The sequence below is a fragment of the Phymastichus coffea genome, unplaced genomic scaffold (assembly GCF_024137745.1).
Source record: "Phymastichus coffea isolate CEN01 unplaced genomic scaffold, Cenicafe_Pcof_1.1 PCOF00001, whole genome shotgun sequence".
Classification (NCBI taxonomy): domain Eukaryota; kingdom Metazoa; phylum Arthropoda; class Insecta; order Hymenoptera; family Eulophidae; genus Phymastichus; species Phymastichus coffea.
In genome coordinates, this window is record NW_026706812.1 from 16,891,595 (window position 1) to 16,916,817 (window position 25,223).

Below are 25,223 nucleotides of genomic sequence, written 5' to 3' on the forward strand. Positions count from 1 at the left end.
CAGGGATGCATTTTTAATGGATATATTAACAAATACGTGATAATTATTATACGTACATCTTATTTTGAAATGTAGAACCTACATTTTGTTTTTTTCAAAGTTGTCATGTAATTTAGCAATTGCAATAAAAGATTGTTTTTTTTTTCGAGATGTTCGTGATGCTTCATATTTAAAGTAAATATAGATTCTTTCTTGAAAAATAAATTTTCTGAAAAAAGGTTTAAAAAAAGAAAATTTATTAAAAAAACTTTTTTATTTAAAAAATATTTATTTAAAAAATTCACTTAAAATTTAGCAATCGATCACAGTGAACAATGACAGAGTTACGATAATTTAAAAGTATTCTGGTAATTATGATAATATTGCACAGTTGTGATGTACTCCGAAGGTGAACATTGCCAATTCAACGGGAAAAAATTGCAGAGAAATATATATATAAGTAATACAATTTATTTCTACATTTGTGTTTCTTCGTATGTGATTCATAGCCAATCCTTTTTGATCATGTCACTACCTTTCTCACCAATCATGATTGTCGGTGCATTGGTGTTACCGGCGACTACTTGGGGCATGATAGACGCATCTATCACCCTCAGTCGTCGGATACCGTGAACTTTCAATTGCGGACTGACCACTGCACTAGCGTCACTCGCAAGTCCCATCTTACAAGTTCCTGCTCCGTGGCTATGGCTCCGTACATTATTTTTAATAAAACAGCGAATGTAGTCATCACTCCGAGTATCGAAATTTTCGCAGCCAGCAGTTGGAGCTTTAGGTAATTCCAAACCTGCATTTCTTAAAGTGGTAGTGTTTGCAAGTTTACGCGCAAACTTCAAACCTTCGACTAGCACTTCAATATCTTGCGGATCAGAAAGACTATTTAGTCTGATATCTGGCTGGACTCTAAGTGGGTCGAGGCTGTTGAGCTTAATGAAGCCGCTGCTTCTAGGTGCCACGAGAGTCGTAAAGATGGTTATATTTCCAAGAGATTGGTCAATGGTTCCGCCCGATAGACCGTAATGAATGTCAACGGCTCCTGGACGTTTCTCAAATTCACTTTGGTAAAACGCTTTAATATTTATGCTTCCTCTTGCCGACATTGGACCCTCGTGAGTATTGAGCCATTTGAAAAGATTACTCTTTACCATTTCATCACTCATTGGGACTTCACTGTTCGACGAAAGTAGTGTCATTGGCACCATGAAGTGATCGCGAAGATTGCGACCTACAGGCAAATCCTTCACCACTGTTATGTTTAGCTGCTGTAAATCCTTTTTAGGACCAATGCCGGATAACATTAGTAGTCTCGGCGACTCTATGAAACCAGCTGAGACAACAACTTCTTTTTTGGCAAAAGCCTGTTTTGTAACAATCTTATTTTTCATGCCGATTTCATACTCAATTCCGGTTGCGCATTTCGACTCAAGATCTATCATGATCCTTGTCACACGAGCATTCGGTCTTACAACCAGATTTGGTCGTTGCCCTCGAATGGGTCTAACGAAGGCACCATTGGAACTTAGTCGAGTTCCATGAACATTGGTGAACTGCATTCGAGCTACACCGCGTTGATCACCTTTGTTATAGTCTGTTTCATTCAGGCTTATTTCATTAAATGCTCTCAACAAAATCGGCGTATTTTTATCTTCTTCCGGTAATTCCTCCACAGTTAAATACCCGCCAGTACCATGGTAACGGGAATAATTGGCGAGAATCTACGAAATGATGTACGCACGCATGCACGCAAAGAATTTATATGAGATGGAACTTTATGTAGTGAAATAACTTATGAAATTATTATGATCGACTTTTACCTGTGGATCTCTCGCATCCTCTGACTTTATAAAGTAAGGTAACACATCGTCCCAACTCCAGCCGTCGTTTCCCATTCTCGCCCAGTCGTCGTAGTCGACCTTGTTGCCTCGCGCATAGACCATACCGTTGATAGTGCTAGAGCCACCCATAACTTTGCCCCGCGAATAAATTTCAGCTTTCGTATCATTTGTTCGATAAGCATAATCAATATTAGAATTCCATAAAATTGGGTAGAGCCTTGGCACCTCAGCCACAAGCGGTTCTTCATCACCAGCTTCCAGCAGCAATATCTGCAAATTTATGCATTTGCAATATGACAATTGTTAGAATATAAAATAAATTTATGTTGGGCTCAGCAGTACAATGCACTCCATAGAATGCATTGCTTAGCAGTACGATGCACTCTTTGAAATTTTGATGAGTGCTGAGTTGTGTAATTACAATTCAGCGATTATCGGATATAAAAGCTCCGAAGTCAAGCGTCTAATTTTAGGTTGTATGTCTGTAACGCCACTCGTCAAATATATTAAATACTTATAAGAATTAATAATCTCTTATTACTCATACTTATCTCAATAACAATATTAGTCAAAGTCGAATATTAGTTACCTTCCAATGAAATTCCTCGCTTAGCCGATTGGCAACAACACAGCCGGCACTCCCAGCTCCCACAATAATGAAATCATAGTCGACTTCATTTGTACAATGATCATTATTGATTTTCGTCAGCATACTGTCGTGTGATTCTCCAAAATATTGCACGAGAAAGCACAATAGCGACAGCGTTTTCGAATTTTGCGTACAATTACTATCATAATTAGCAGGTACCCAAGTCATTTCTATTTTTATAAATAGTCCTGATTCTAGATTAGATTTTATTCTCCGTCAGCAGGCTCTCCTTCACGTGAGGTCTTTTGCAAACTGTCTGCTGACGACATGACAACGGTATAATAAAACATACTCTTATGGAAACACTCGATTCAAGAAAAAAACTTTATTCGCTTATCTCTGCTTGAGTGGTGATAGCTATTATCAGCTGGACAATTCGACAATTAGGGTGCACATATGCATATCGTGGCCAATCAGCATTTTCAGGCGTTTGCTGAATGCTCGGACATTGAACAAATCATCGACAAATGGTAACGTAAAACTTACGTAATGAATGTTCATCTATTTTTGTTTGATTCGATCAGTCACGTTGGTTAATTCTCAGGCGCTGTTAAGCAAAAGGCCTAAGAAAAATCTCCCGGGCAATAGAAATGTCACTTGCACGTCGATTTCGATGCTATTTTGAAAGTTGCTTAAAAACTAAAGTGATACGATATGTACTTTTACATTCATGATAAGTGTGGTTAATTAGATTTAGGTACTGAAGACGTGCTTTGTGTATAAGAAGACAAATTTTTGCTAACAATCAGAAAGACTATTGTTAGCGACAAGCAATTAGTGTAAAAAATGATTAATGTTTTTAAAGATAAATTTCCACCATTAGTAGTTCGTGATTATATCACATTATCAGTTTCTACAGCAGATCAGAAGTCCATGGGCCTAAATTCTATTTTTGGCGTGATTATGAAAATTCGTGAGGCTGTTATTCAAGTAAGAATGAAAAATGGCATTACATTTCTACAATTGATGATGTTTGTAATGACATTTTATTAAGATTAAGGGAGGCGGCATTGGAGTAAGCATTAAATGGTTGCCAAAGTTATAAAAAATACAATTACAAACTAGTAGGGAATCAATATAGAACAAATCAATACTTCAAAGTAAAATATTGACTAATTCACGCTACCACTAATCTTTAACTTGCTGTAATAAATAAAATGTTCCGTACGACCGAGTATAGTTTAATCGTGGTTTGCTTGCAATGAAATCAAGATGCTTGTGTCAAAATCGAAACTCGTGCCGACGATGACGTGTGCCTGAATGTCTTAATTTTCATAGTGTGTTTCTATTTCAAATTTTCTCTCTTTGTCCCATGATTCATAGCCGATATACAATACAACTTGTATACATATACAAAATCCGATAAAGCCTTCGCTCTCGAATTTACGACCGTACAATCAAGTGTCGACGAGCCGACACTCGAAAAATTCTTCGGAGAAGAACAACAAATTGCAACGAAACGTACACGATTATGCCATTTTTAATATTTGTCTCTGCGTTTTATTAGATTAAGTTTGGCTTGTAAAATGGCAGGCTTTTTCCTCTCAGACGGCGAGATTTTTTATGCCGGCCATTTATTTAAGTTTTGTTTCATTTTAAACCGTTTCACGTTTTCTCTGCGATTATATAATTTGTGACCTTCGTAGTATTAATCACCTAGATATAAGCTGAACGAGCGAGCGCAATCATAATTTTATTGGCGAAAATTATTGTAAACCGAGCGATTGCAACTATGCAGAATGATGCTAGCCGACGCGAGTTGAATTATAATAAACATAGAGTAAAATTTGATCGAAAGGAAAACCGTACAATTGCCACGTGTCAGTTTAAACAAAAAATACAAAAAGCTACTGCCACCTGCTCTCAAGCTCGCAATTCGAATCGCATACACATCCATAGATCGGATGGGAGCCATGCATACCGCAATATATGCAACCTCGAACATTTATCGTGCAAAGGCACACCACCTTCGAATATTTATCGTGCAAAGGCACATCATTGCTGAATGTTTACCGTGCAAAGGCACACTCTCATTTAAGCATTTTTAACGTGCAACATTACACCATTGTTTGAACGTTTTGAAAGGCCGTGCAAAGGCACACGATCAATTGATAGAGCGAGCAGTATGGCGTGCTTAGCTACGCGTATAATCTAAATGATAAGCTAAAAACGAAAACTGACGCCTTCCATCTCTAGATCCCTTTGAGGGGAAGAAAAGGATGGAGGAGAGTAATGCTTTGGTTGCTCGGCTCGTTCGGCAGGCATCATTCAAGTATGGTCAGAAAGCTCTTAACTATCAGCGAGGCAAGTTGTCATTTCGTTATTAACTCGATTCACGCGTAACTTGTAATTTCCGATCGTCTAAAGATATTATTTATTTTACAATTTGATTTCATTTTGTTTATTTATAATTAATAAATATTAATAATTTTATTTGTCATAATAATAAATTAGATTTAATTTTGTAATAATTGTTTTTATTCACACTACTCTTATCGTGAACATAAAATATGTGCGTAATTTAGCTATACTTGTGTAATCCATGAGTAATGTGCAAATAATTAACTCAAATGAATAACAGTATAATTTACGGAAGAACATTTTTATTTGCGATTGAAGATCAAAATTAATATTCAAAATTTATTTACTAAAAACAACGTATGTTCTGCGTTAGTGCCGTAACTTAGTATTCTGATTGTAAACTAGTTTTGAAATAGGAGTCGAAATCAATGTCAAGAGAGATTTTTATTTGCAGGAAATTGAGCAAAATGACTGATCGAACCAGACAAATAGATAAATGGTCGATTTTTATGTGCGCGTTACGCTATTTGCCAAAATTTTGTTTAATATCCGGGCACTCGGCAGAATGCCTAAAAAAGTTTGTTGCTATAACATATTTAAGCATGAGAACAATTCGCAGACCTTGATTCGGCTTTTCAGCTTGTGTGCGAAACTTCAATTTAGTTACGTTATATTTTATTTTAGGTACACCTCCATCGATCAACCATTTCAAAAACGGATAGTTTTTGGTGAACAAAATTATACATAAAATCTCGTTGTGTAATTTTATTGACATTCGGTATAATTGCCACTTGTGAGGCAGTACAGTTAAATATTAAAACTAGCTTCATTAGCTCTGTTAGGTTTGTTAGTAGCACTTATTTTCTATTGAAACAATAATAGAACATTTTTTTTAAACATCAAAATTATTTATTAATAATAACACAGAACTTCGCATAGCTACCGGCGTAAGACTTTAAACATTTTTGTTCAAGTTCGCATCAAAGGTTGCCTGGTATTACTTTGTCATGATTAAAATGTTATCCTAATTCAGCTCTTTATTCAATGGTCCATAAAAAATAAACATCGTAATGCGTGTACTGTAAATCTATATTCATCTGTATTGACATCAATTCTGAATTATGTTGCAACGTATTTACAATCAGCTACAGGCGATCTATTTGATTGAAATGGCATAAAACTTATAAAAAAATTGCTTTTGCTCAATTTTACTTCGTTATCTATATTATGAAGAGTAATTTATATACAATATTCATAGATCGAATGTCGATCCAATTTATCAATTTGATGTAATACATTTTTTTATTTCAGCTAATTTTACTGTCGACTTGTAAATGGCACGATGTTAACATTTGTCGAATTTTCCGAATAAAATTTGTATTTTAAAAATAAATATTGTCACGTCATATTCATAATTTTGTACGTAACGCGTGCAGTTATATTACAATGATATAAAATGAAACAGACAGTCCTTTTTAATAAGTTTCATAACTATAATTGTTTATTGTGTTATAAAAAAACTTTTAGTAGCAATTAAATGGAATACTTTGCGTGTATTTTTGACTAAATATTTTAGCAACGGCTCTTTGCCAAAGTTTGGACTGCGCTCGTTGATCTTTGCGCAATTTATTTGTTTTATCGAGCATAGCTAAAACGGCGGTTGTTATTAGTAACGCGACAAATGCAAACGTAGAATAAGATAAATGATAAATCGAATATAGCGAATAAGTTAACAGTAATAAAGAAAAGATATAACAATTGTATACAAATTTACACTATTCGATAAAATAAAAATACTAAAGTGTATAAACGTTTAGAGTTTCTTCGGGCTGATGGTCTTAATTTTATGCTTTCTTAGGACCACATTACTTTTATTCGATATTATTTACTTGATAGTTGTACTTATGATTAGGATTATGTTTGGCAAAAAGTTGTAGAAGACGATTGGACGTCGGCAAGCATATTATTTTTAGGTTGAAACTGAACAAGTATTACCAAATACGTAGTTATAGTGCCGATAATCTATAATACACCAGTACTTGATGAATAACATTGGTATACGAGAATTTATGTCACATCTGCAGATACTGACCTTTATCAATAAGGAGTTATCCAATGGACATAAATTATAAATAGATATTTTTATGCTGCTATTCAACAAATAGATGGAAAACCGCGTTAACTAGAGAGGAACGTTATCGTAACATATTCAATAAATAATTTAATTATAAAGTAAAATACATCGCAGAATCTTGTTATGTTCACCTTGTTTAGAACTTCCTTCTGATAGTGTTTTCTTTTCAAGTGGCTATTAACTATTCTGCGTATTCTCTGATCCTGAATAAGCAATGCTTAATAATTATCTGACATGAATAACGAATTTAATGGATTACTAGAAACGGTATTCTATTATATTGTTATTATAATAGAATTTATAATTTATAATTTGTAATTTGTAGTGACATTTTATTAAAATTAAGGGAGGCGGCATCGAAGTAAGTATTAAATGGTGGTAATAAATTAATATTAAATCTATGCTATCTATATTATTTACGTTACGTACCTGATCAATGATATTAGTGACAGACGTTGTTAATAACAGCAGAATGTAGAGATGTACTATTAATTCGTATAAAGTGAAAAAATCGAGAGAAAAATATCCGGTAAAGTTGGATGAGGTAATCGAATAGATCGACGAGGTCATCGTCAAAAATTGCCAAGATACAGACAATAGTAGCGGAAAAGAATAAAAATCTGACATGTCATTAATTATTTCATTTAATTCTGAGTAAGAATCCCAAAACTGAGACAAGTATTGCTCATAGACAGTTTGGTTAGGATTAATAACCATTAAACTGTGATTAAACGACATACCAGATAAATTTTCATTGACATTTATATAGAGATTTTCAATCAATCTCAAAAGTATACAGTATTGTAATATCACTGTGACTGGCATTAAATACTGCAGAAAGCATACGAACTGTGACTGTGGGGAGCCTATGAAGTAGATAAATGCATAGATGTTGTATACGGACAAGATGGAATAATTAATCAACAATAACATTATTAATTTTTTCTTCATCTTGCATGATTTGATGTTATAACTGCTATTATATATCAGTTCTCGAGCCCTGTTGATTCTGTTTAACAAGGTAATTCCCTTTCTTTGTCGAGTGCAAAAAAATAAGACGATGGACACATTAACAATAACCAAAACGTTATCGGTGAGTGTATAAATTGTAGCATTATATTCAGCCATATCTAAAGATATATAGTCGGTGATCACGTAATTCCATACGATTGTACAAAAGCCTAAAAGCAAATTGTACGCAATACTTATCCTGTTATACGAAAATACCCAACGTTTGGTCTCATTATTAAGCGATTTGATATGAAAGTTCATTGGAGCGATTCCCGATATTTTGAAATAATAAAACAAACATTTCAAAAATAATGATTCCTCGTCAATGAGCGTCTTACTAAACTTCATATTTTCGGTCACTGTAGGATCTTCTAAAAATAATAAATATAAATATATTTTATATTTTATAAGAAATTATACATTTGCATTAAAAGTAATGAAACAGTATGTCAAAGATATATATTTGAACGTTAGACAGGCTACGTAACCGCATAGACTCAAGAAAATGTCATATTTTTAACAATGAAGATCATTTCTTATGGAAATTAGAAAAATTTCGACCTTTATATATTTGTTCGGCCAAAATTTAAAATGCGTATTGAGTGAAATTTTCGAACACATATATACTAATTTCGCAGGAACATGTCAAAGAGAAGTTGTGAGTATAAATAAATTTAACGACTAAATAGTACCAAGACTGCTTACTATAATTCGGGCATAACTATTTAGTCAAGCTGATATTTATAGTGAACCTAATAAAAATGGTATGCAATAGTGGCAGGTATGCTGTACTTTCAATTTGGCTTGGAAGATTATTTAAATGTTACGAGAAATTGTCGATATACACAAGCTTGACAGTTACGCTTGTATTTTGTATTGTGTTTTTTGATTGCTGTGTATCTACAGTTATATACCATTTTTACACGGTACGTATTAAATATTAGTTTGACTAAATAGTTATGCCGCATATATCTAGATTTCCTGATTTAGATACTTCGTAAATACATTCTTAAAATGTCAATTACTTGAAATCTTGACAAGGTGTTAGTCGCGTAAGAACGTATGATGATACCCCCGACTTCTAGTGCTATCAAAACGTAAAGCAAATCTTTCTTTCTTGACTGTAACGAACGATTATCCTGATTCTCACATTAAATCTACGAGTCATCGAATTTTAAAATATGTCACGTGTTTGAATTACAGATTATGTAAAGAAATGGGAGGGTTTCATGACGCTCCACAGAATGGTAAAAATTTCGAGCTTTCGTAAACACATGTCAGTAAAACTTACGGATATGTCAAGAAAATGAACCGAGGTGACGAGAAATATGATGTAATTAAAATGACATTTCTGTGTCAGTATTTCGTATATGCAGGTAAAATTAATAAAACCAATTAATGAAACTTTAATATGCGTATTATAATAAAAATGTAAAAATTGGTTATGTACTTAAGTTACGACTTTTTTTGGATACTTCGGTAAATTTAAAACTAGTTGTATCTAGGAGTACAATAGACTATTTATTTCTTTAAGTGTTGACACACATTCGTAGATACTGAGTGGTACACAATTTTCCATGATATATACGTAATATTGATACATTACCTTTTATTCTCAATTCATTACGATATTATAGATAGATAGGCAAAAATATGCTGTATAGAATATATAAAAATATTGTATTTTTTCATATCTATTAGTAATTCCAGGACGATTATCTGTGTAATAGCTAGAAAAGTAAGCGTGTATATGTATGTTACCGCCAACGGAAGATTGATAGAATACGTAATTTTAAATGAATTTAGCAACTTCGTGAACTAATGAATGCTCCTATCGTGCCTGCACTAAGCGCTCTTTTTCTTAGCATCATGCGAGCTATTGGCTGAACTTTCCACTAATTTAACTATGTAATTAGTACTTCGAAATTACTTGAATTTACGAGAATAGTTATTGCATATGTTGCAAAACTTTGCAAACTGCTTTGATAGAGTGATTCTTAGTAAAGCGAAAAGAGTGAAAAATTATACATTTTTTCAAATACAAAATTTTATTTATGCCAACGAGACATCGATCTTGCATTGTTTTTGAAGAAGATAGAATATACCTGGAGTAATTTCGATTCTGTATTTACTAGTGCTAAAATAAAGAGGAATGTTAGTTTTGTTATCAAAACAGTGCAAATATTTTTTATATAATATAGTATAGTATTTTCGTATAGTATCACGAACTCCGATCTTACGTGATGTGACTACGTAATGTGATAAGAATATTTTAAATTGATTTATTTAATACAATACTTTTACATTGAATGCGAAAAATAAAATACAGTTTTCATAAGAAATAATGTATTATCCGGTATTATACTTTTCTACAAAAAAATTAGCAAATGTCTAATTCGTACAAAATATTCTCCACAACATAATCGTACATTTTATTATTTTTATAATAACAATTAAATATTCAGAATCCTAAACATATAATTCTTTTAACTATTTATTTATTTCTGTAATTGTTAAAATATCTAGCAAGATTATGTAGGTAGTAAAACAGGAATTCAAGTAGTTTGTATAATAAAATTTAATACAGCGATATCATACATTAGATAAATTATTTTTCAGCTGAGGTTTCTATAGAATGTTGATACGTTAAATAGTATTTGTTTCCAATAAATAATGGTTTGTTATCTGTTCATAAAGAAGTATTATATAATAAAGATTCTGTTCATTTAAAGTTATTCATTTTATTTTGCTTATTTAAAAATAAGCACATTTTTTCGTAGGTATCCCGAATAACACAAAAACATTTAAAAACGTTTTAAAAACGTTTTGAAAACTTTTTCGTAAAACATCTCGTTTCCTCATTTTGGTAATAAAACGTTTTTAAAACGTGAGATAAGTCCACCAATTGTTACGTCCCAAGCAAGGCAGACATCAGACGCTGATATGTTGTCGAAGTAGCAGTTAGCGTGTGACTTTTAGTCTTTCTCACGTAAACGGCTAACTGCGCGGTTCCTCGCTTTCGGTAGATTCGGTACGAATCGACCTCCAGACGGAATGTGCGTGTAAGCCGATGCCGTTTCCCGCGGAGAATGGAAGTCGCGTTTAGCTTTCCGTCTAATATGCGATTTTGATAAAAGTACGTCGCGAAGGTGGGAGTGACAGTTCTCTTTTCTCACGCTTTTGCGAGAATGGCCGAATAGAATAAGCAATGGCTCGCGAAGCTGATTGAGCAATTAGCCCATTGGCCGGTGACATTAGTTAGTACGCCAATGGGTGGATCATCGCGGAGCTTTTTCCTCGATTGCAGGAGGACTCGCGACACTCGGCAACTGGGAGTGAAACGGTAACAAGGTGCGCGAAACGTCGAAGTAAAAAGGTGTAAATCGAATAAAGGAAACGATATCTCTTAAAATTCAATTCAGTAAAGTTCAACTTAAACCGAAACTTCCGCTAATACCTCTCGTCTTGTGAAGTGTGGCTGGTTGTGAGCGGTGCTTCTAGGCACATTCCATTTCTTGTCAAACGTCGGACTGCAGATCGACAAATCACAAAGGAAACAACAATCCAAAAGGTAGTGAAGGGTACCCGCTACGACAGTTTCTCTTTTTATTTCTCTTTTTTCGATAAATTTGCCAAGCTTCGCTTACTCTAGACTGATTTTTCAAGTAAATTAAATTAAATATTTGTAAATTCCGGACGTAACACCAATTTAAACATTTTGCAAAGTATGCTAACGTTTGTAAAATATTTTTAAAACGGTTTTTGCAACAAAACTTTTTGGAACCTGAAAATCCAAACGTTTTTCCAACGTTTTCAAAACATATATCATGAATATAGATGTTCAATAATCCTTGTATTTTTTTATCCTAGGAAGGAAAATATTCAAAAAGGTAGCCCTGATGATGAAAGTATGGATAATGTTGCGTTAATCGGAGTACACTTATCATTGATCGTCTAGTGTAATTAGATAGCTCAGGTCTTCATTTTAATGTATTTTAAATACTGCTGAATGATACTTATAAAAAAGGTATTGACTACTGTAAAGATGGTAAGTTTAGTGTAAGGGCATGTGAATTTCAATAATAGATCATTCAGCAGTAGCCGATAAAAATAAAACAGACTATGCTATTCAAATTAATAGTTTATTTCAAGTTATTAGATGGTTTTCTGCTGGATTTCATGCAGTCATATAGCAAGCTTGTCACTTTTACAATATTGAATACCGATCTATATGTACAAGTGTTATTACTGGTTTATAGCTTTAGCTAGGATTATAATCGAAGAGATAGGATTTTGGTCGATCAACCCTCGGGTCAACCCAACGCTACTCATACAAAACGCTTTCAAAATGATTTTGTTTTATTCGTAATAACATAAACTTATAATATAATAATGGATCAAATGATATAAAAACGTTTGGAAAACATTTTATAAACTTTTTGAAAACGTTTTGTGCTATCCGGGATTGGTATCTGTACGAAACGAACTCGACCAAAAATGATAGCTTACCTGTTTTATCGCGATGATCGATTTTGTGTCCTAATTTTTTGAAAATTTCAATAAATTTTATGTAATCATTATCATTTCTCGCTATGAGAAACAACATTATGAATAAGACTCCGATCCATTATATCAAAATAAATGATGTTGAAAACAATACTGAATGCTTGACATAATGTATTATAAATGTGCTTTATTGGCATTATTTTTAGTGACAGTAAAAAAAACACTGACTAAAATGTTTGGTCCTGTCGAGGAAAGTAGTACTTGGATAGGTGTTTCGCCCATAACATTTTCACTTTCGGTTGGAGCTCCAGCCCTGTATACATTAGTAAAATATACATATTGTACTGCAATTAATTAATTGATTAAATATTTTATTTCAGATGTCATATGAAATAAAAGCTATAAACAAAGGAAATGACCTTATTTCATATAACATTTCATTTGCTTTCAAAAAATCGTTGCAGACAATTATTTTATACGTGACATCATTCAGAAACTACTAATTGAGCAATATCGTGATAAAAATTATTTCATGAAAGTATTCTTAGAGGAATAGTCGATTACGTACCTAATAAGACTATGAAAAACATCTTTTTGTGGAAGATTAGACATAGCGGCTACATGAAGCGGAGTATTATCAAATTTATCTTTAATATTGAGATCAGCGCCATGCCGCAGTAATAAGTTGACAGTCTCTTTGTAGGCATGGATCGTTGAATGCCATGACTCATGTCGGGTTGATAAAATAAAAGAAGTAACTGAGCGTACATCAATCTCTCGTTTTCTCAAAAAGAAGGCAATATCTTTAAAGTGCTGCATCGAGGCCAAATGTAGAGGGGTGAGACCGCCGTAGATTTCGCAGAAGTAATCGATGGGCAAATGTATGTCAACGCCGTGCTTCAAAAATTCTGCTACTACTGTTTCTTCTTTATATAAACATGCTATGTGAAAGTGTGATATTCCTTGAACAGTGACAGGATTTTTACTATAATCTTTTTGATTCCTCAGTAGTAGACTTACTAATTCATAGCCTAGAGAACAAACCAAAATAATGAAAACTGCATCACCTTCATAGGTATTGCCAGTATTTGGAAATGATTCGAACGACTATTGACAATAAAACATTATTCTTTTTATTGCTTGAAAATATACTTTTTTCGTAAAAAACAAAATAAACCCATTAACGTGCAAAATCGCATTTTTGCGCACACAATTTCAAACGCCCAATTCACACAGAAAAATATGGTAATTGACTCCTAAAATTTTACATACGAGGTTTTCGAGTGTGCTCTTTCAGAATTATTTTTGTTGTTGTTGCATTAAACTCAATATTCTATCGACAGTATTTGCGGTCCCGATGTTTGAACTTTCTGAAACCGTCCGGACACATTATTTTTTTGCCAGCACTTTTACAAAATGGCGATTTTTTGTGAGTGTTATATAAAACCTTATAATTTTTTTACTCAAAAACTATTAACTTTATAAAAAAAATTGATACTATAAAAATCACTTATAATTACTTAAAGAATACGTGTGAATTTTTTGGATAGGTGTTTCGATCATTTTCGGATTTTTCTATTTTGATCAGATTCTGAAAAAAAATGTTATCTACAAATTTTGAATAAATTTATGAGTTTTTTTGACTGATTCTAAGCACTTTTCATATAATAAAATTTTTCTTTTTAGCTGATTTTTTCAAGTAAAAAAATCCTGAATTCTTTCCCATACTTTCATAGACATTGTTCGAAATCATTTTTTTCAAAAAAAAAACTTGTTTCTTTACATTAACTCAAAAAATGCCACTTGAATTTTTATAAAATGAATTAATAATACTAGTAATGTATAGTTAAATCTTAGTGCGTCGTATATATTATCGGACCTTTATGTAATTTGATTATAGAGAGGTAAGTACATTGATGGGCTATAACTAATATTATCGAACTGCAAAAAATTCTCCGATATCTTACTGTTTCTTTTGATTAGTTTGAAAGGTATAAGTGAAGAATATCACAATATTCAAAAGGAAAAGTGGTATTGAAAGCAGAAGATTTCACCAACGTGAAATTAAAATTACAGAATGTGACGATTATTACGATATCTCTGTATTACTAAATAACGAACATTCTGAAGAATCTAACGATTCTTCTGAATCAGATAGTGATTCTAAGAGTGATAATGCAAGTGATTCTGGAGAAGCAATAAAGCTTGACTTTTTGAAAGCCTTTAGAATAGTTATAGAATCATACATTAATTCTCAAACAAAGTTAGAGCTATTGATAGTGTTTTCCTTTTAGGGTGTTAATAATGATATCGTTAGAAAATTAGGATTCCGTGAAATCAGTTCTTTAGAACAACCAACGCAGATCTTTTTGAGCAATAATTTGTTATTTATTAAAAGATACAAAAACGACAATGTTTCAGAGATTTCATGATCCCCTTTATCTGATCAAAAGTAGAAACTAAAAAAATTTTACAAGCGTAGATAAGTGTAGATTTTACAAGTGTAGTTTCTACTTTTGACCTGATGAGTTTTCCTGAAACATTGTCATTTTTATATCTTTCAATGAACAAAAAATTATTGTTCTAAAGAATTTGTTCCACGGAATTCTAATTTTTTTATAAAGAAATCACATTTATCACTGGGTTATTGAGTTATTATAAAGGCGAAAGAGAGTACAATACATGTTTAGAAAATGAAATATTATTAAAAGAATATGATGGCAAAAAATTATTAAATAGTTCTTCAACATAGATTTTTGGCTTTTATGTCATTTAAGTTAAAAAATATATCATTGATTGTACAAAAGCGCATGGTTATGACTTTTTTTTGGAAGATTAATAAGTTTATTAAAATCATAATTTTTAGTTGCTTCATTAAGAAATTATCTCAGAGATTATTATTGCTCAAGAAATTATTTTTTGAGATCGGATCTAGTGACACCATGTATGGGCCGGAAATTATCCAATTTAAATAAAACTAGATAATCCCGATGATTAAAATAAAGACAAAGTTTGGCGGATGAAGACATCTATAAATATTATGAGGGAAAATATGCAATTTAGGGTTTTCTCGACAGCGTTGTCAATAGATGAAATGATGATAAAATACCATGAGCGATGTTCTTTAAACAATACGTCAAATTGATTTTTATTCAATTTAGATTTTTATTCAATTTAGATTTTTATTCAATTTAGATATATACTTTGGAAAAATGGCAAAAGTAATATTTTACTTAAAATTTCTCTTGGTAGTTGCGATGCAATTCAAACCTTGAAACAATTTTTATCTTGTACCACGGCACGTAATGTACAAAAATATTTATATATAAAATATTTATGTTTTTGTATATTATTATCAATTATATTTTGATACAATACTGCAATGAAAGATAAACGTAAAAAAATAGAAACAAAAAGTATTATTATAGTTGTTGCTAAGAGTTATTCTGAAGTTGTTCTGAAAGAATTAGAAAAATTTGCAAAGAGTGTAAATTATATTTCTTCAAAAATTGTTTTGAATCAGAACATTTAGAAGAATCGTACTTGAAGAATAAATTGCAAAATATCTGCAAATAAAAAAAATATATAAAAAAATTAAACTAAAAAAATATTTTTTTCTACACATCTCAATTAATTAATTCGTTTGAATTGATAAGCAAATTTTTATTTTTCAGAATATGTTATAAATAAGAAAAATCCGAAAATGTTCGAAATAACTCTAAAAAAAATTTAGACGTATATTTTAAGTAACTGTAAGTAATTTTTTTAGTATTAATTTATGTTGTATAGTTGACACTTTTCTAGTAAAAAAATTATGAAATTTCATATAACACTCATAAAAACACGCCATTTTGTAAAAGTGCTGTAAAAAACAATGTCTGGACGATTTCAGAAATTTAAAATATTGGGACCGCGATTTCTGACGATAGAATATTGGTTTAAATACAACAGAAAAATAATTAAAAACAAATACAAGGACTCTTAAAAAATAAGTCTTTTTTTATTAAAATGTAAAATTAATAATGCTATTGACATTTTAATGTAAAACTGATACCCGATTCTGAAAAAGCACATTTGAAAATCTCGTATGTGGAATTTTAGGAGGCAGTTATCATATTTTTCTGTATGAATTATGCGTTTGAAACTGTGTGCATAAAATGCGATTCTGCACCTTAATGAGTTAAACTCGATAAGGTTTCATGAAAAATCTTTCAATAAAAATGTTTACAGTACACAATAATAAGTCCAAAGATTACCTTGTGCGACAAAGCAATCGAAGAGCTCGTGAACTGGAGTCTTTTGTTCAGCACTAGCTATTGTGACGTCAGTCCCGTGGTTTATTAACATATAAATCATTTCAGAAATATGACTTATGTTGTTTTTGAATTTGATGATCAGCACATGAAGTGGTGTACAACCTGGAAAAATCGGCGAAGTCTGGTACGCACGTGCATTGACGTCCAGACCTTGGTCACATAAATCTTCGATTAAGTCCATGTTACTGCAGGCGCAAGCAACGTGCAGCATCGTCAAGCCCGACTCGTATAACAGACTTTCCTGCAGCAACGGGTCGCGTAGAAGTGCTTTGACGAAGCAGTCCATTAACTCGGAGTCATTGGATTCGCATTTTAGAATGCTGTAGAGTGGCGCTAATCCGTTAGGATGTCTAGCAAGAATGTCAGCACCATGCTCCACCAGAGTAATCGCGATGGAACTTTTACTCTCTATGGCCAGGTGCAATGAGTTGTAGCCGTCGTAGCGTTTCAGAAAGGCCATGGAGTCGATCGAGCCCTTGGCCTGGACATTGCGCGGCCTGCAAGCGATGGTGGCGTTGACATCACATCCGCGGTCGAGCAGCTTTTTCACAACGAACAAGCAGTCCCAGTAGGTGGCGACATGCAGGTAAGTTAAGCCGCAGTCGGCTAACGGGCTCAAGCCGATGTCCACGCACCACATCTTGTAGAACGCGAGCAGGACCGAGACGAGATCCTCGTCCTGCCGGTTAACACCGAGTAGTCGGTGCACCGGGGTCAAGCCGTTATCGTCCTGGAGCCCGTAGTCGGCGTCGAAATCCAGCAGAGCCCTGACCATCTGGCCGCAACCCCTGGCCATGGCGATATGCAGGGGCGTAGAGCCGCTGGCGAAGATGTGGTCCTCACCCCTGCCCAATTTGACGTCCTGGTCGAGCCGGCTGGCGCAGTCAGCGCCATTCGTTTGTCGCAGCAACTCCGTTACGAATTTCGCGTCCCCATACAGGCAGCCGAGTAGCAAGCGCGACATGCCGGGGTCGGCTTGAAAACACGGCTGGGTATGCAGCAGGTAAGTAATCAGGTAGTGCTTGCCCAGGCGGAAGGCCAGCTGCAGCGGACTCAAGCCGCGGGCGTCCGGCGCATATATGTCGGCGCCGTGTCTCAGGCAGTGCTCGATCCATAAGGGACCATTCGGGCTTAACCAACAGTTGATGTTCGGTAAGTCAATGCTCGTACGTATGTCCGGGACGTTGTCCTCGTTCGCGGCGAATAGCACGCACAGGTGCAGCACGCCACAACCGGGCCAGAGCGGCGAGTCGAGCGGGAGGTGCACGTCGATATCGACATGTTCCAAGAAGGATAGCAGGCTTAAACATAAGCGTGTCGACAGGACGAATTTCTGCAGGCTGGTGACGCCGTCGCTGAAGCTGATGTTCGCCCAGTCCGGCCGGCTAGACAGGAGCATGGGCATGCTGTCGCTCACGTCGTCCCGGGTCATGCAGATGTCGAGGGCCGAGCGGCCCGTGGCGTCCTCGCGTGTCGGATCGGCCCCGGCGTCCAACAGTAGCTTTATCGTACGCGTGTTGAAGTGCGCCGCGAAGTGCAGCGGCCGGTAGCCCGGAAAGATCGGCGAGCGGACGTCAACGGCCTGTTCGGGGTCATAATCGAGCCGCAGTAGCTCCTCCACCGTCGAGCTGTCGGATAGCGTGCAGGCTGCGTGCAGCGCGTTGAAACCCAGGCTGCCGGTGTCGTCGAAACCCGGAGGGCCGAGTATCGCGGCAATCACCTTCTCGTTGGCCTCCAACTCCTTCTTGAACAGTTTGTCTAATGTGTGGTTGCCACTTTGCAGCCATTCGGCGATATCGATGTTTCGCTTGACCACTAATTGCAGCGGGTTCGTGCCGCTGGCGTCCTTCAAGCTCGTGTCGGCGCCATAATTCAGCAAGATCAAAACCACTTCATAGGCATAGTATCGCACCGCAAATTGCAGAGCTGAATAGCCCGGCAGAGAAGGCGAGTCCATATCCACGGTTTCGTTTACGGACACGTCGTTCTCCAAAAAGAATTTGACAGCCGCTGTATGATTGACCATGCAGGCGATGTGAAAATGAGTTAAGCCGTGTTTATTGCTGGGGTTGCTCCAGTTGCGGCTGTTCACCTGAGCAGTCAGTCCTGAATCTATAAACGGGTGGATAATTTTTCCCCAGATTATATCACAAGGCTTTTGAGACTTGTTGCTCTGACGGAAAGCTTGGTGTAAAACCGTTTCACCGTTACTGTTTTTCAAGGTGAAATCTGCGCCTTGATCTATTAAAAAGTTGAAAATCTTCTGCTCATGTTCCATTAATGCTAAGTGGAGTAGCGAGTTGCCGATTAAGTGTGGTTTTTCTTGCCTGAAGTATGGTGTTTCGGGTATCAGGCTGTTCAAGCAATTATTATGCTTTAAAATATTCCTTATGATCTTGTATTTTTTATCGGAAATGCCGCTACTAATCGCGGCATAAAATCTTGCAAGATGTTTGTTTGTTTCATTTTCTTGCTGTGACATCGTGCTCATAATAAAATATATCTGTACAGTTATGTGCAGTTTTGATCCCAACAGTTATCTTGTCCAGTTGATGCTGAAATATTAAAAATACAATTATAAAAAAAAATCATTAAATTACATTATAAATATTGTACTTCATGTCATTTTTGCAAAAAAAATCAAATATTGATATTATTAAAAGATTCCCAAATAAAGCATTAACATCTGTTACAAATGTACCATAGTTTGTTATAAACGAAATAATCAGAGTAGACCTCATTATATGGACTGTTAACCCATTAACGACCAAAATGCTCAATTTTTTTTGTCGATTTTCAACGCGTTTTTTTCGGTAGTCATAGGCCTAAGAAATTTTTGCAAACACGTATTTGGATGGGAAATTTAATGCTCTTTCAGAATCTTTTTTCAAAATTGCGATTGATTGCGTTATAAAAAAGTTATAGCCAATTAAACAATAAAAACCCGAAAAATTTTGCGAAAAATCAAGTTTGCGATTTTTTTTAGCAATGTTACCGCTAAAAATCATCAAACAAATATGATCAGAGGTGATCACGACTATCAAAGTATCTCCAGGAATTTTGGTGGAATTTTTAAACCACTTCTTCCAACAAAATGGTAGCAAAATAAAAAAAAATCCATAAAAAACATTTCTCATTTTTTATCTCGGAAACCATTAAGTTTAGATGAAAAGTTCATTGAACAAAAAAGTCTTAAAAGTAAACGAGAAATACGCCTGAATTTTTTTAGAATTTTCCGAGGCGATTTTTGAATTTTCGGAGAATACGGAAAATCCATTTTTCCAAAATCATCTCCAAAAATTCTAAAAAAATTCATGCGTATTCCTTGATAAATTCTAAGATTTTTTGTTCCATAAACTTTTTCTCCAAACTCAATAGTTTTCGAGATAAAAAACGTTCTATTCTTAGCACGACCTAGAGATAACGACGAGGACGTAGTAGAATTTTGTCTCCTTTGGGGTGCTTGATTTGAGTGAGTCCCCTTGCCTCTCACTGCAATACGAATTTTTTTTTGAAACATTCAACACAAATCGATAAATCACATTTTTCACAGATAATTCTCGTTCTTACGGGACAATAAGAACGAAGTTTGAGTTTTGTTTGTTTGGACATATTGTGTTTCTCTTTTTTGCATTGTTTCTGCGTTATGTAATTTTTAGCTATTGAAAGTGCAAAATCTTTTGTTCCAACCCTTTTTTTCTCATCATTGACAGCATTGAATAGTACAGTAGCATTTACAATCGAAGCTTGAATTAGTCTTAAAAAAACTACCCACGTCCACTTTTTTAAACGAATACTCGGAAGTAAATTGTTACAATGTCCGTCGTGGACATCATTGCCGCCCATAAAACTGTTATAGACGCTAATAGCCCTCGGAAAAGGTATTTCAACTTTTTTTTCTTCTTGCTTACTGTATCTATTTGAAAAGGATAATGGAGTTACCCCTGCAGCAGTAGAAATAATCGAATCTGGTTTTGAATCCATCACAGTGATGTAATTTATACCACTGTTCTTATCGTGCTGCACGGCATACTCACCTCTTTGAGCTTTTTTATTTAGAACATTTTTATCTTTGCCTCTATCTTCTCTAATAGTACCTGTACATTTTAGCCCAAGCTTCTTCAAATGCACAGCGAGATCTAAGCTTGTGAAATAATTATCAAAATAAAGATTGAACATAGATATTTTGCCCGGAGGTATAACACGAAAAAACTTTTCTAGTAAATTCCTGACAACGCGAGAACCTAATGCACACTTACTAAATTTACTTCTCGTTGTAGAATTTTTTCCGCAGTATAAGTCAAGACCTAATACAAAACCATCGGAAGTACAAAGACCCCAGAATTTGAGACCAAATCGTATGGGTTTTTCTCGAATGAATTGTTTTAGAACCGTCCTCGCATAAGACTTAGCATCGATGGAAAGAGCAGTTCTCCACACACCGAACTTCATAATATTAATTTCAAATAGGTTTAATAGTGAATGGACACGCCAAGCATAGTCAGTTGGATTCTTATCTTTCGTTTGTGAATATTTTAATTTTGATTTGATCTCTTCAAACTTATTACGTGACATAGCAGAAGAAACAACGTTACAAGATAAAAAGGAATCACGTGACCAGTAATCCCTCTGATATTTCCTTTTGTTGAATGAAGTCAAAATGATTATTCCCACGAATGTATTTAAGTCTTTTAAGTTTAAATCAAAATTATTTTCTTTGCAAGCATCTATAATATATTGCTTCATTTCAGTTGAGAAAAATGTTTCAAACAGTTCTACTGTCTCCATTTCTTGTATTTTATTTTTTACCGAGTCTTTCAATAAAATTTTGTCTTTCAAATTATCATTATACTTTTTTTCTCCTTCCATCCACTGGAGTTCATGCGTTCTTTCTAATTTAGTTTGAGTTTCAGTATGTTTTACAAGCTTCTGTGTACGTTATATTAGAAATTTCATCATCCGAATCAGTATCGAAATCTGATCCATCAGAACCAGAATTGTCAGGATTTGGAAGGGTAAATATATCATCGTAAGTGTTCTTTGAAGTATCAATTTCGTACATTTCATGGGAGCGAGTGGAACGTCTTTTACGTTTTTGCGACATGTTATATAAAATAATAAAAATACCTAATGAAAATAATTACTACAGTTTTCAATGCTTCTTGTCAAACCTAGACTTCAGAAAGCGAAAATAATCTTTTCGATTCGATTTACTGTATGGTCTCAAAATAACAAGAGACTAGTAAGTAATAAAAATGAGCTCACATACAATTTTCTGAATTGCTTTTTTGATATGTGTATATTAATATACGCTATACAAACTGCACTTGTATACACATAAAAAGGCAAAACATTATTATATTATTGTTGAATGGCTGTTCTTTATTCTGTATCAAAAATATTAACGCTGCTAGGATTATAACCTAACTCACTTTTTATCTCGAAAACTATTGAGTTTAGAGGAAAAGTTTATAGAACAAAAAATCTTAGAATTCATCAAGGAACATGCCTGAATTTTTTCATAATTTTTGGAGATGATTTTCGAAAAATGGATTTTTCGTATTCTCCGAAAATTCAAAAATCACCTCGGAAAATTCTGAAAAAATTCAGGCGTATTTCTCGTTTAATTCTAAGACTTTTTTGTTCAATGAACTTTTCATCTAAACTTAATGATTTCCGAAATAAAAAATGAGAAATGTTTTTTATGGATTTGTTTTATTTTGCTATTTTGTTGGAAGAAGTGGTTCAAATATTCCACCAAAATTTCTGGAGATACTTTGATAGTCGTGATCACCTCTGATCATATTTGTTTGATGATTTTTTAGCGGTAACATTGCTAAAAAAAAATCGCAAACTTGATTTTTCGCAAAATTTTTCAGGTTTTTATTGTTTAATTGGCTATAACTTTTTTATAACGCAATCAATCGCAATTTTGAAAAAAGATTCTGAAAGAGCGTTAAATTTCCCATCCAAATACGTGTTTGCAAAAATTTCTTAGGCCTATGACTACCGAAAAAAACGCGTTGAAAATCGACAAAAAAATTGAGCATTTTGGTCGTTAATGGGTTAAGGAAGAAACAGAAATTGCTTGTAAAAGGTACTCTATACGACAATAGAACATCTTAATTCTTTAGCGAAGAAATTAATCCACACAACACCAAGAACATCTAAATTTAAAAATTATAAATCACCATTTATACATGTATAATTTAGCTCTATAAAATAAAAGTATTGGTACAAATCAATAGTGAAGTACCTTCATGTAATGTAGTTTTTGTTATCAAAAAATAGTATTGTTATAATATCATTTACATATTGTTGACAGGCAGATTGTAAATAAAATTGGAAATAAAAAAAAACGATTTATTGCAAAATTAAGTAAGAGCGAATGAAAACATGTAACATAAAAAATATAACATAAAATAATGATGAATAAGACGAAGGTCTCGGATTCAAGACTCGGTCATGTTGATATTATCTTTTTTTTTTCATTTTATTATTTATTTTATTTTTTTCATTTTTCGAATGTAGTTAATCTTTTATGGAAGTTGTCGACATTATTTTATGCATAATGTGTGGGTATTATTTATTTATTTAATTTTTTGAAACAAGCCGATTATTGAATACAAAATTTGTAACAATTTAGTGCACATAAAATATATAAAAATTATAAAATTATAAATATATAATAAAATTATAAAATTATAAAAATATATTAAATTTATACGAAACTTATATAAGACCTATATCTAACTTTTACAAGTTTTGTACGAATTTTTTCGGAAAATATATGAAAAAATTTGTTCTCATTTTGTACGAATATTTTACGACGTTGGTACAAATTTTATATATATTCTTGTATGAATTTTATACATATTCTGTATAAAATTTGTATACTTATTTTTAGGGGGGTGGAGTTCACGTCGTAAACTACGACGCGAACTAATGTTTTTTACGTGATCTGCTTCTAGATTAATTTTGATTGAAAGTTCGTTATTACATTGATTTCAATTTAAAAGGTTTATAAAAATACGGAATATTTTCACTGGGTTACTGTCAATGAAACTAGAGCAAGTACGAAAACAAATCAATCTATTTGAATATACATTTGTTTGTCAATCATCCAGAAACTTGTGTAATGAATATTTTTAACAAATATGTTATTAAATATATATGACATTTGTATGACCATTCTATTTGAATCATGTGTGAAAAGGTATAACAATTTGCAATATTCATTTTCTCATTTTCTAAATATTTTGTCATTATTACAACATAATAATTTACTATTTTCACAATTATTTACGAATGCAGGAATAATAATATGAAGATGAAAATGTTAGTAATACTTTATAAGCACCATTTCTTTAAATTCTTTGTAGGCTTTGCACACATTCAACCCAAAATTAACGGATAGCTAATATATTCTAGCAAGATATAATAATATAAATAGAATTTTATAAATTATTATAATTTACTGAAATATTATTTGTGACGGTAATAATGCTATTAAACTAATGATTGCAATGTTATGATACATTACATCAATTAATAATTTCATTATTGATTTACAGAAAAGAATAGAAAATCCAGGATACAGTAGAAAAAATTAATAATAAATAAACTCATTTATAATGAATAAATATATTTAAAACATTTAAGTGAACAAACATGTACATTAACAAGCAAGCATGAGCATGATTAAGGGATCATCTCTATCAAAATATACCAATCGATACACACACACAGATAAAGACACAGACATATATATATAATATAAACACATATATACATATATAAAATATAGACACATACATATACAGATAAAGACGCATACATACATATATAAAATATAGGGTAAAATACATGCATACATTATTGTAAATAAAAACTTACAATTTTTACAGCTTCAAAATGTTGAAGATAGAAAAAATGCTTTAATATTGTAATCCAGCGTTTTCACTAGCAAAGACGGCGCCCGTACTATAGTAGCGTCTATTTCGAAGAGAATCTTCCGCAGGACACTTTATCGTCACAGAAACACAAAACAGAATGACGCTCTCTATGGCTGAAACTTATATACTATTTTCACTTTCGAAACAGGCACGCCAACTTTTCTCTTCGAAAATTCAACTATTTTATCCTCTTTTGAATCAATGTAGATCGTTAAACTTCAGCATTGTTTATTGCGTTTGTGCAATATGGGAAGACTTGATTTGTTACATCGATTTAAAAATAAAAGTAAATGTAAAAATTATAAAAAGTAGGTGGAAAAATAAATACATAATCAAATTGATGCATTTGTTTTTCGTGAACTTTCTATATTTATCTTAACACATGACAACCAAGTGTAGCGAAGTAAATTGACAAGCCATTGTTGAATCATTATTTTAATTTAATTCAGCTTCTAATTAAAAAATCTTTACGTTTCCTTTTAATTCGATGTAGAAAATCGAGAAGATTTCAATAAT

At 33.3% G+C, this 25,223-nt stretch overlaps 3 protein-coding genes across 3 annotated transcripts; all 3 read right to left on the minus strand.

Annotated features, from left to right (window-relative positions):
* Positions 1–482: 482 nt before the first annotated feature.
* On the minus strand, positions 483–2,652 carry LOC131668599 (glucose dehydrogenase [FAD, quinone]-like). The gene is made up of 3 exons (XM_058942952.1): positions 2,425–2,652; positions 1,815–2,105; positions 483–1,715 (listed from the first exon to the last, which is right to left on the minus strand). The coding sequence occupies exons 1-3, from the start codon at positions 2,650–2,652 to the stop codon at positions 483–485; spliced, it is 1,752 nt and encodes a 583-aa protein (XP_058798935.1).
* Positions 2,653–12,610: 9,958 nt separating this feature from the next.
* On the minus strand, positions 12,611–17,038 carry LOC131668670 (serine/threonine-protein phosphatase 6 regulatory ankyrin repeat subunit C-like). Its single transcript, XM_058943065.1, has 3 exons — positions 16,693–17,038; positions 13,005–13,467; positions 12,611–12,749 (listed from the first exon to the last, which is right to left on the minus strand). The coding sequence occupies exons 1-3, from the start codon at positions 17,036–17,038 to the stop codon at positions 12,611–12,613; spliced, it is 948 nt and encodes a 315-aa protein (XP_058799048.1).
* Positions 17,039–17,591: 553 nt separating this feature from the next.
* Positions 17,592–19,234, minus strand: LOC131668738 (ankyrin-3-like). Its single transcript, XM_058943185.1, has 2 exons — positions 17,672–19,234; positions 17,592–17,627 (listed from the first exon to the last, which is right to left on the minus strand). The coding sequence occupies exons 1-2, from the start codon at positions 19,232–19,234 to the stop codon at positions 17,592–17,594; spliced, it is 1,599 nt and encodes a 532-aa protein (XP_058799168.1).
* Between the last annotated feature and the right edge of the window lie 5,989 nt (positions 19,235–25,223).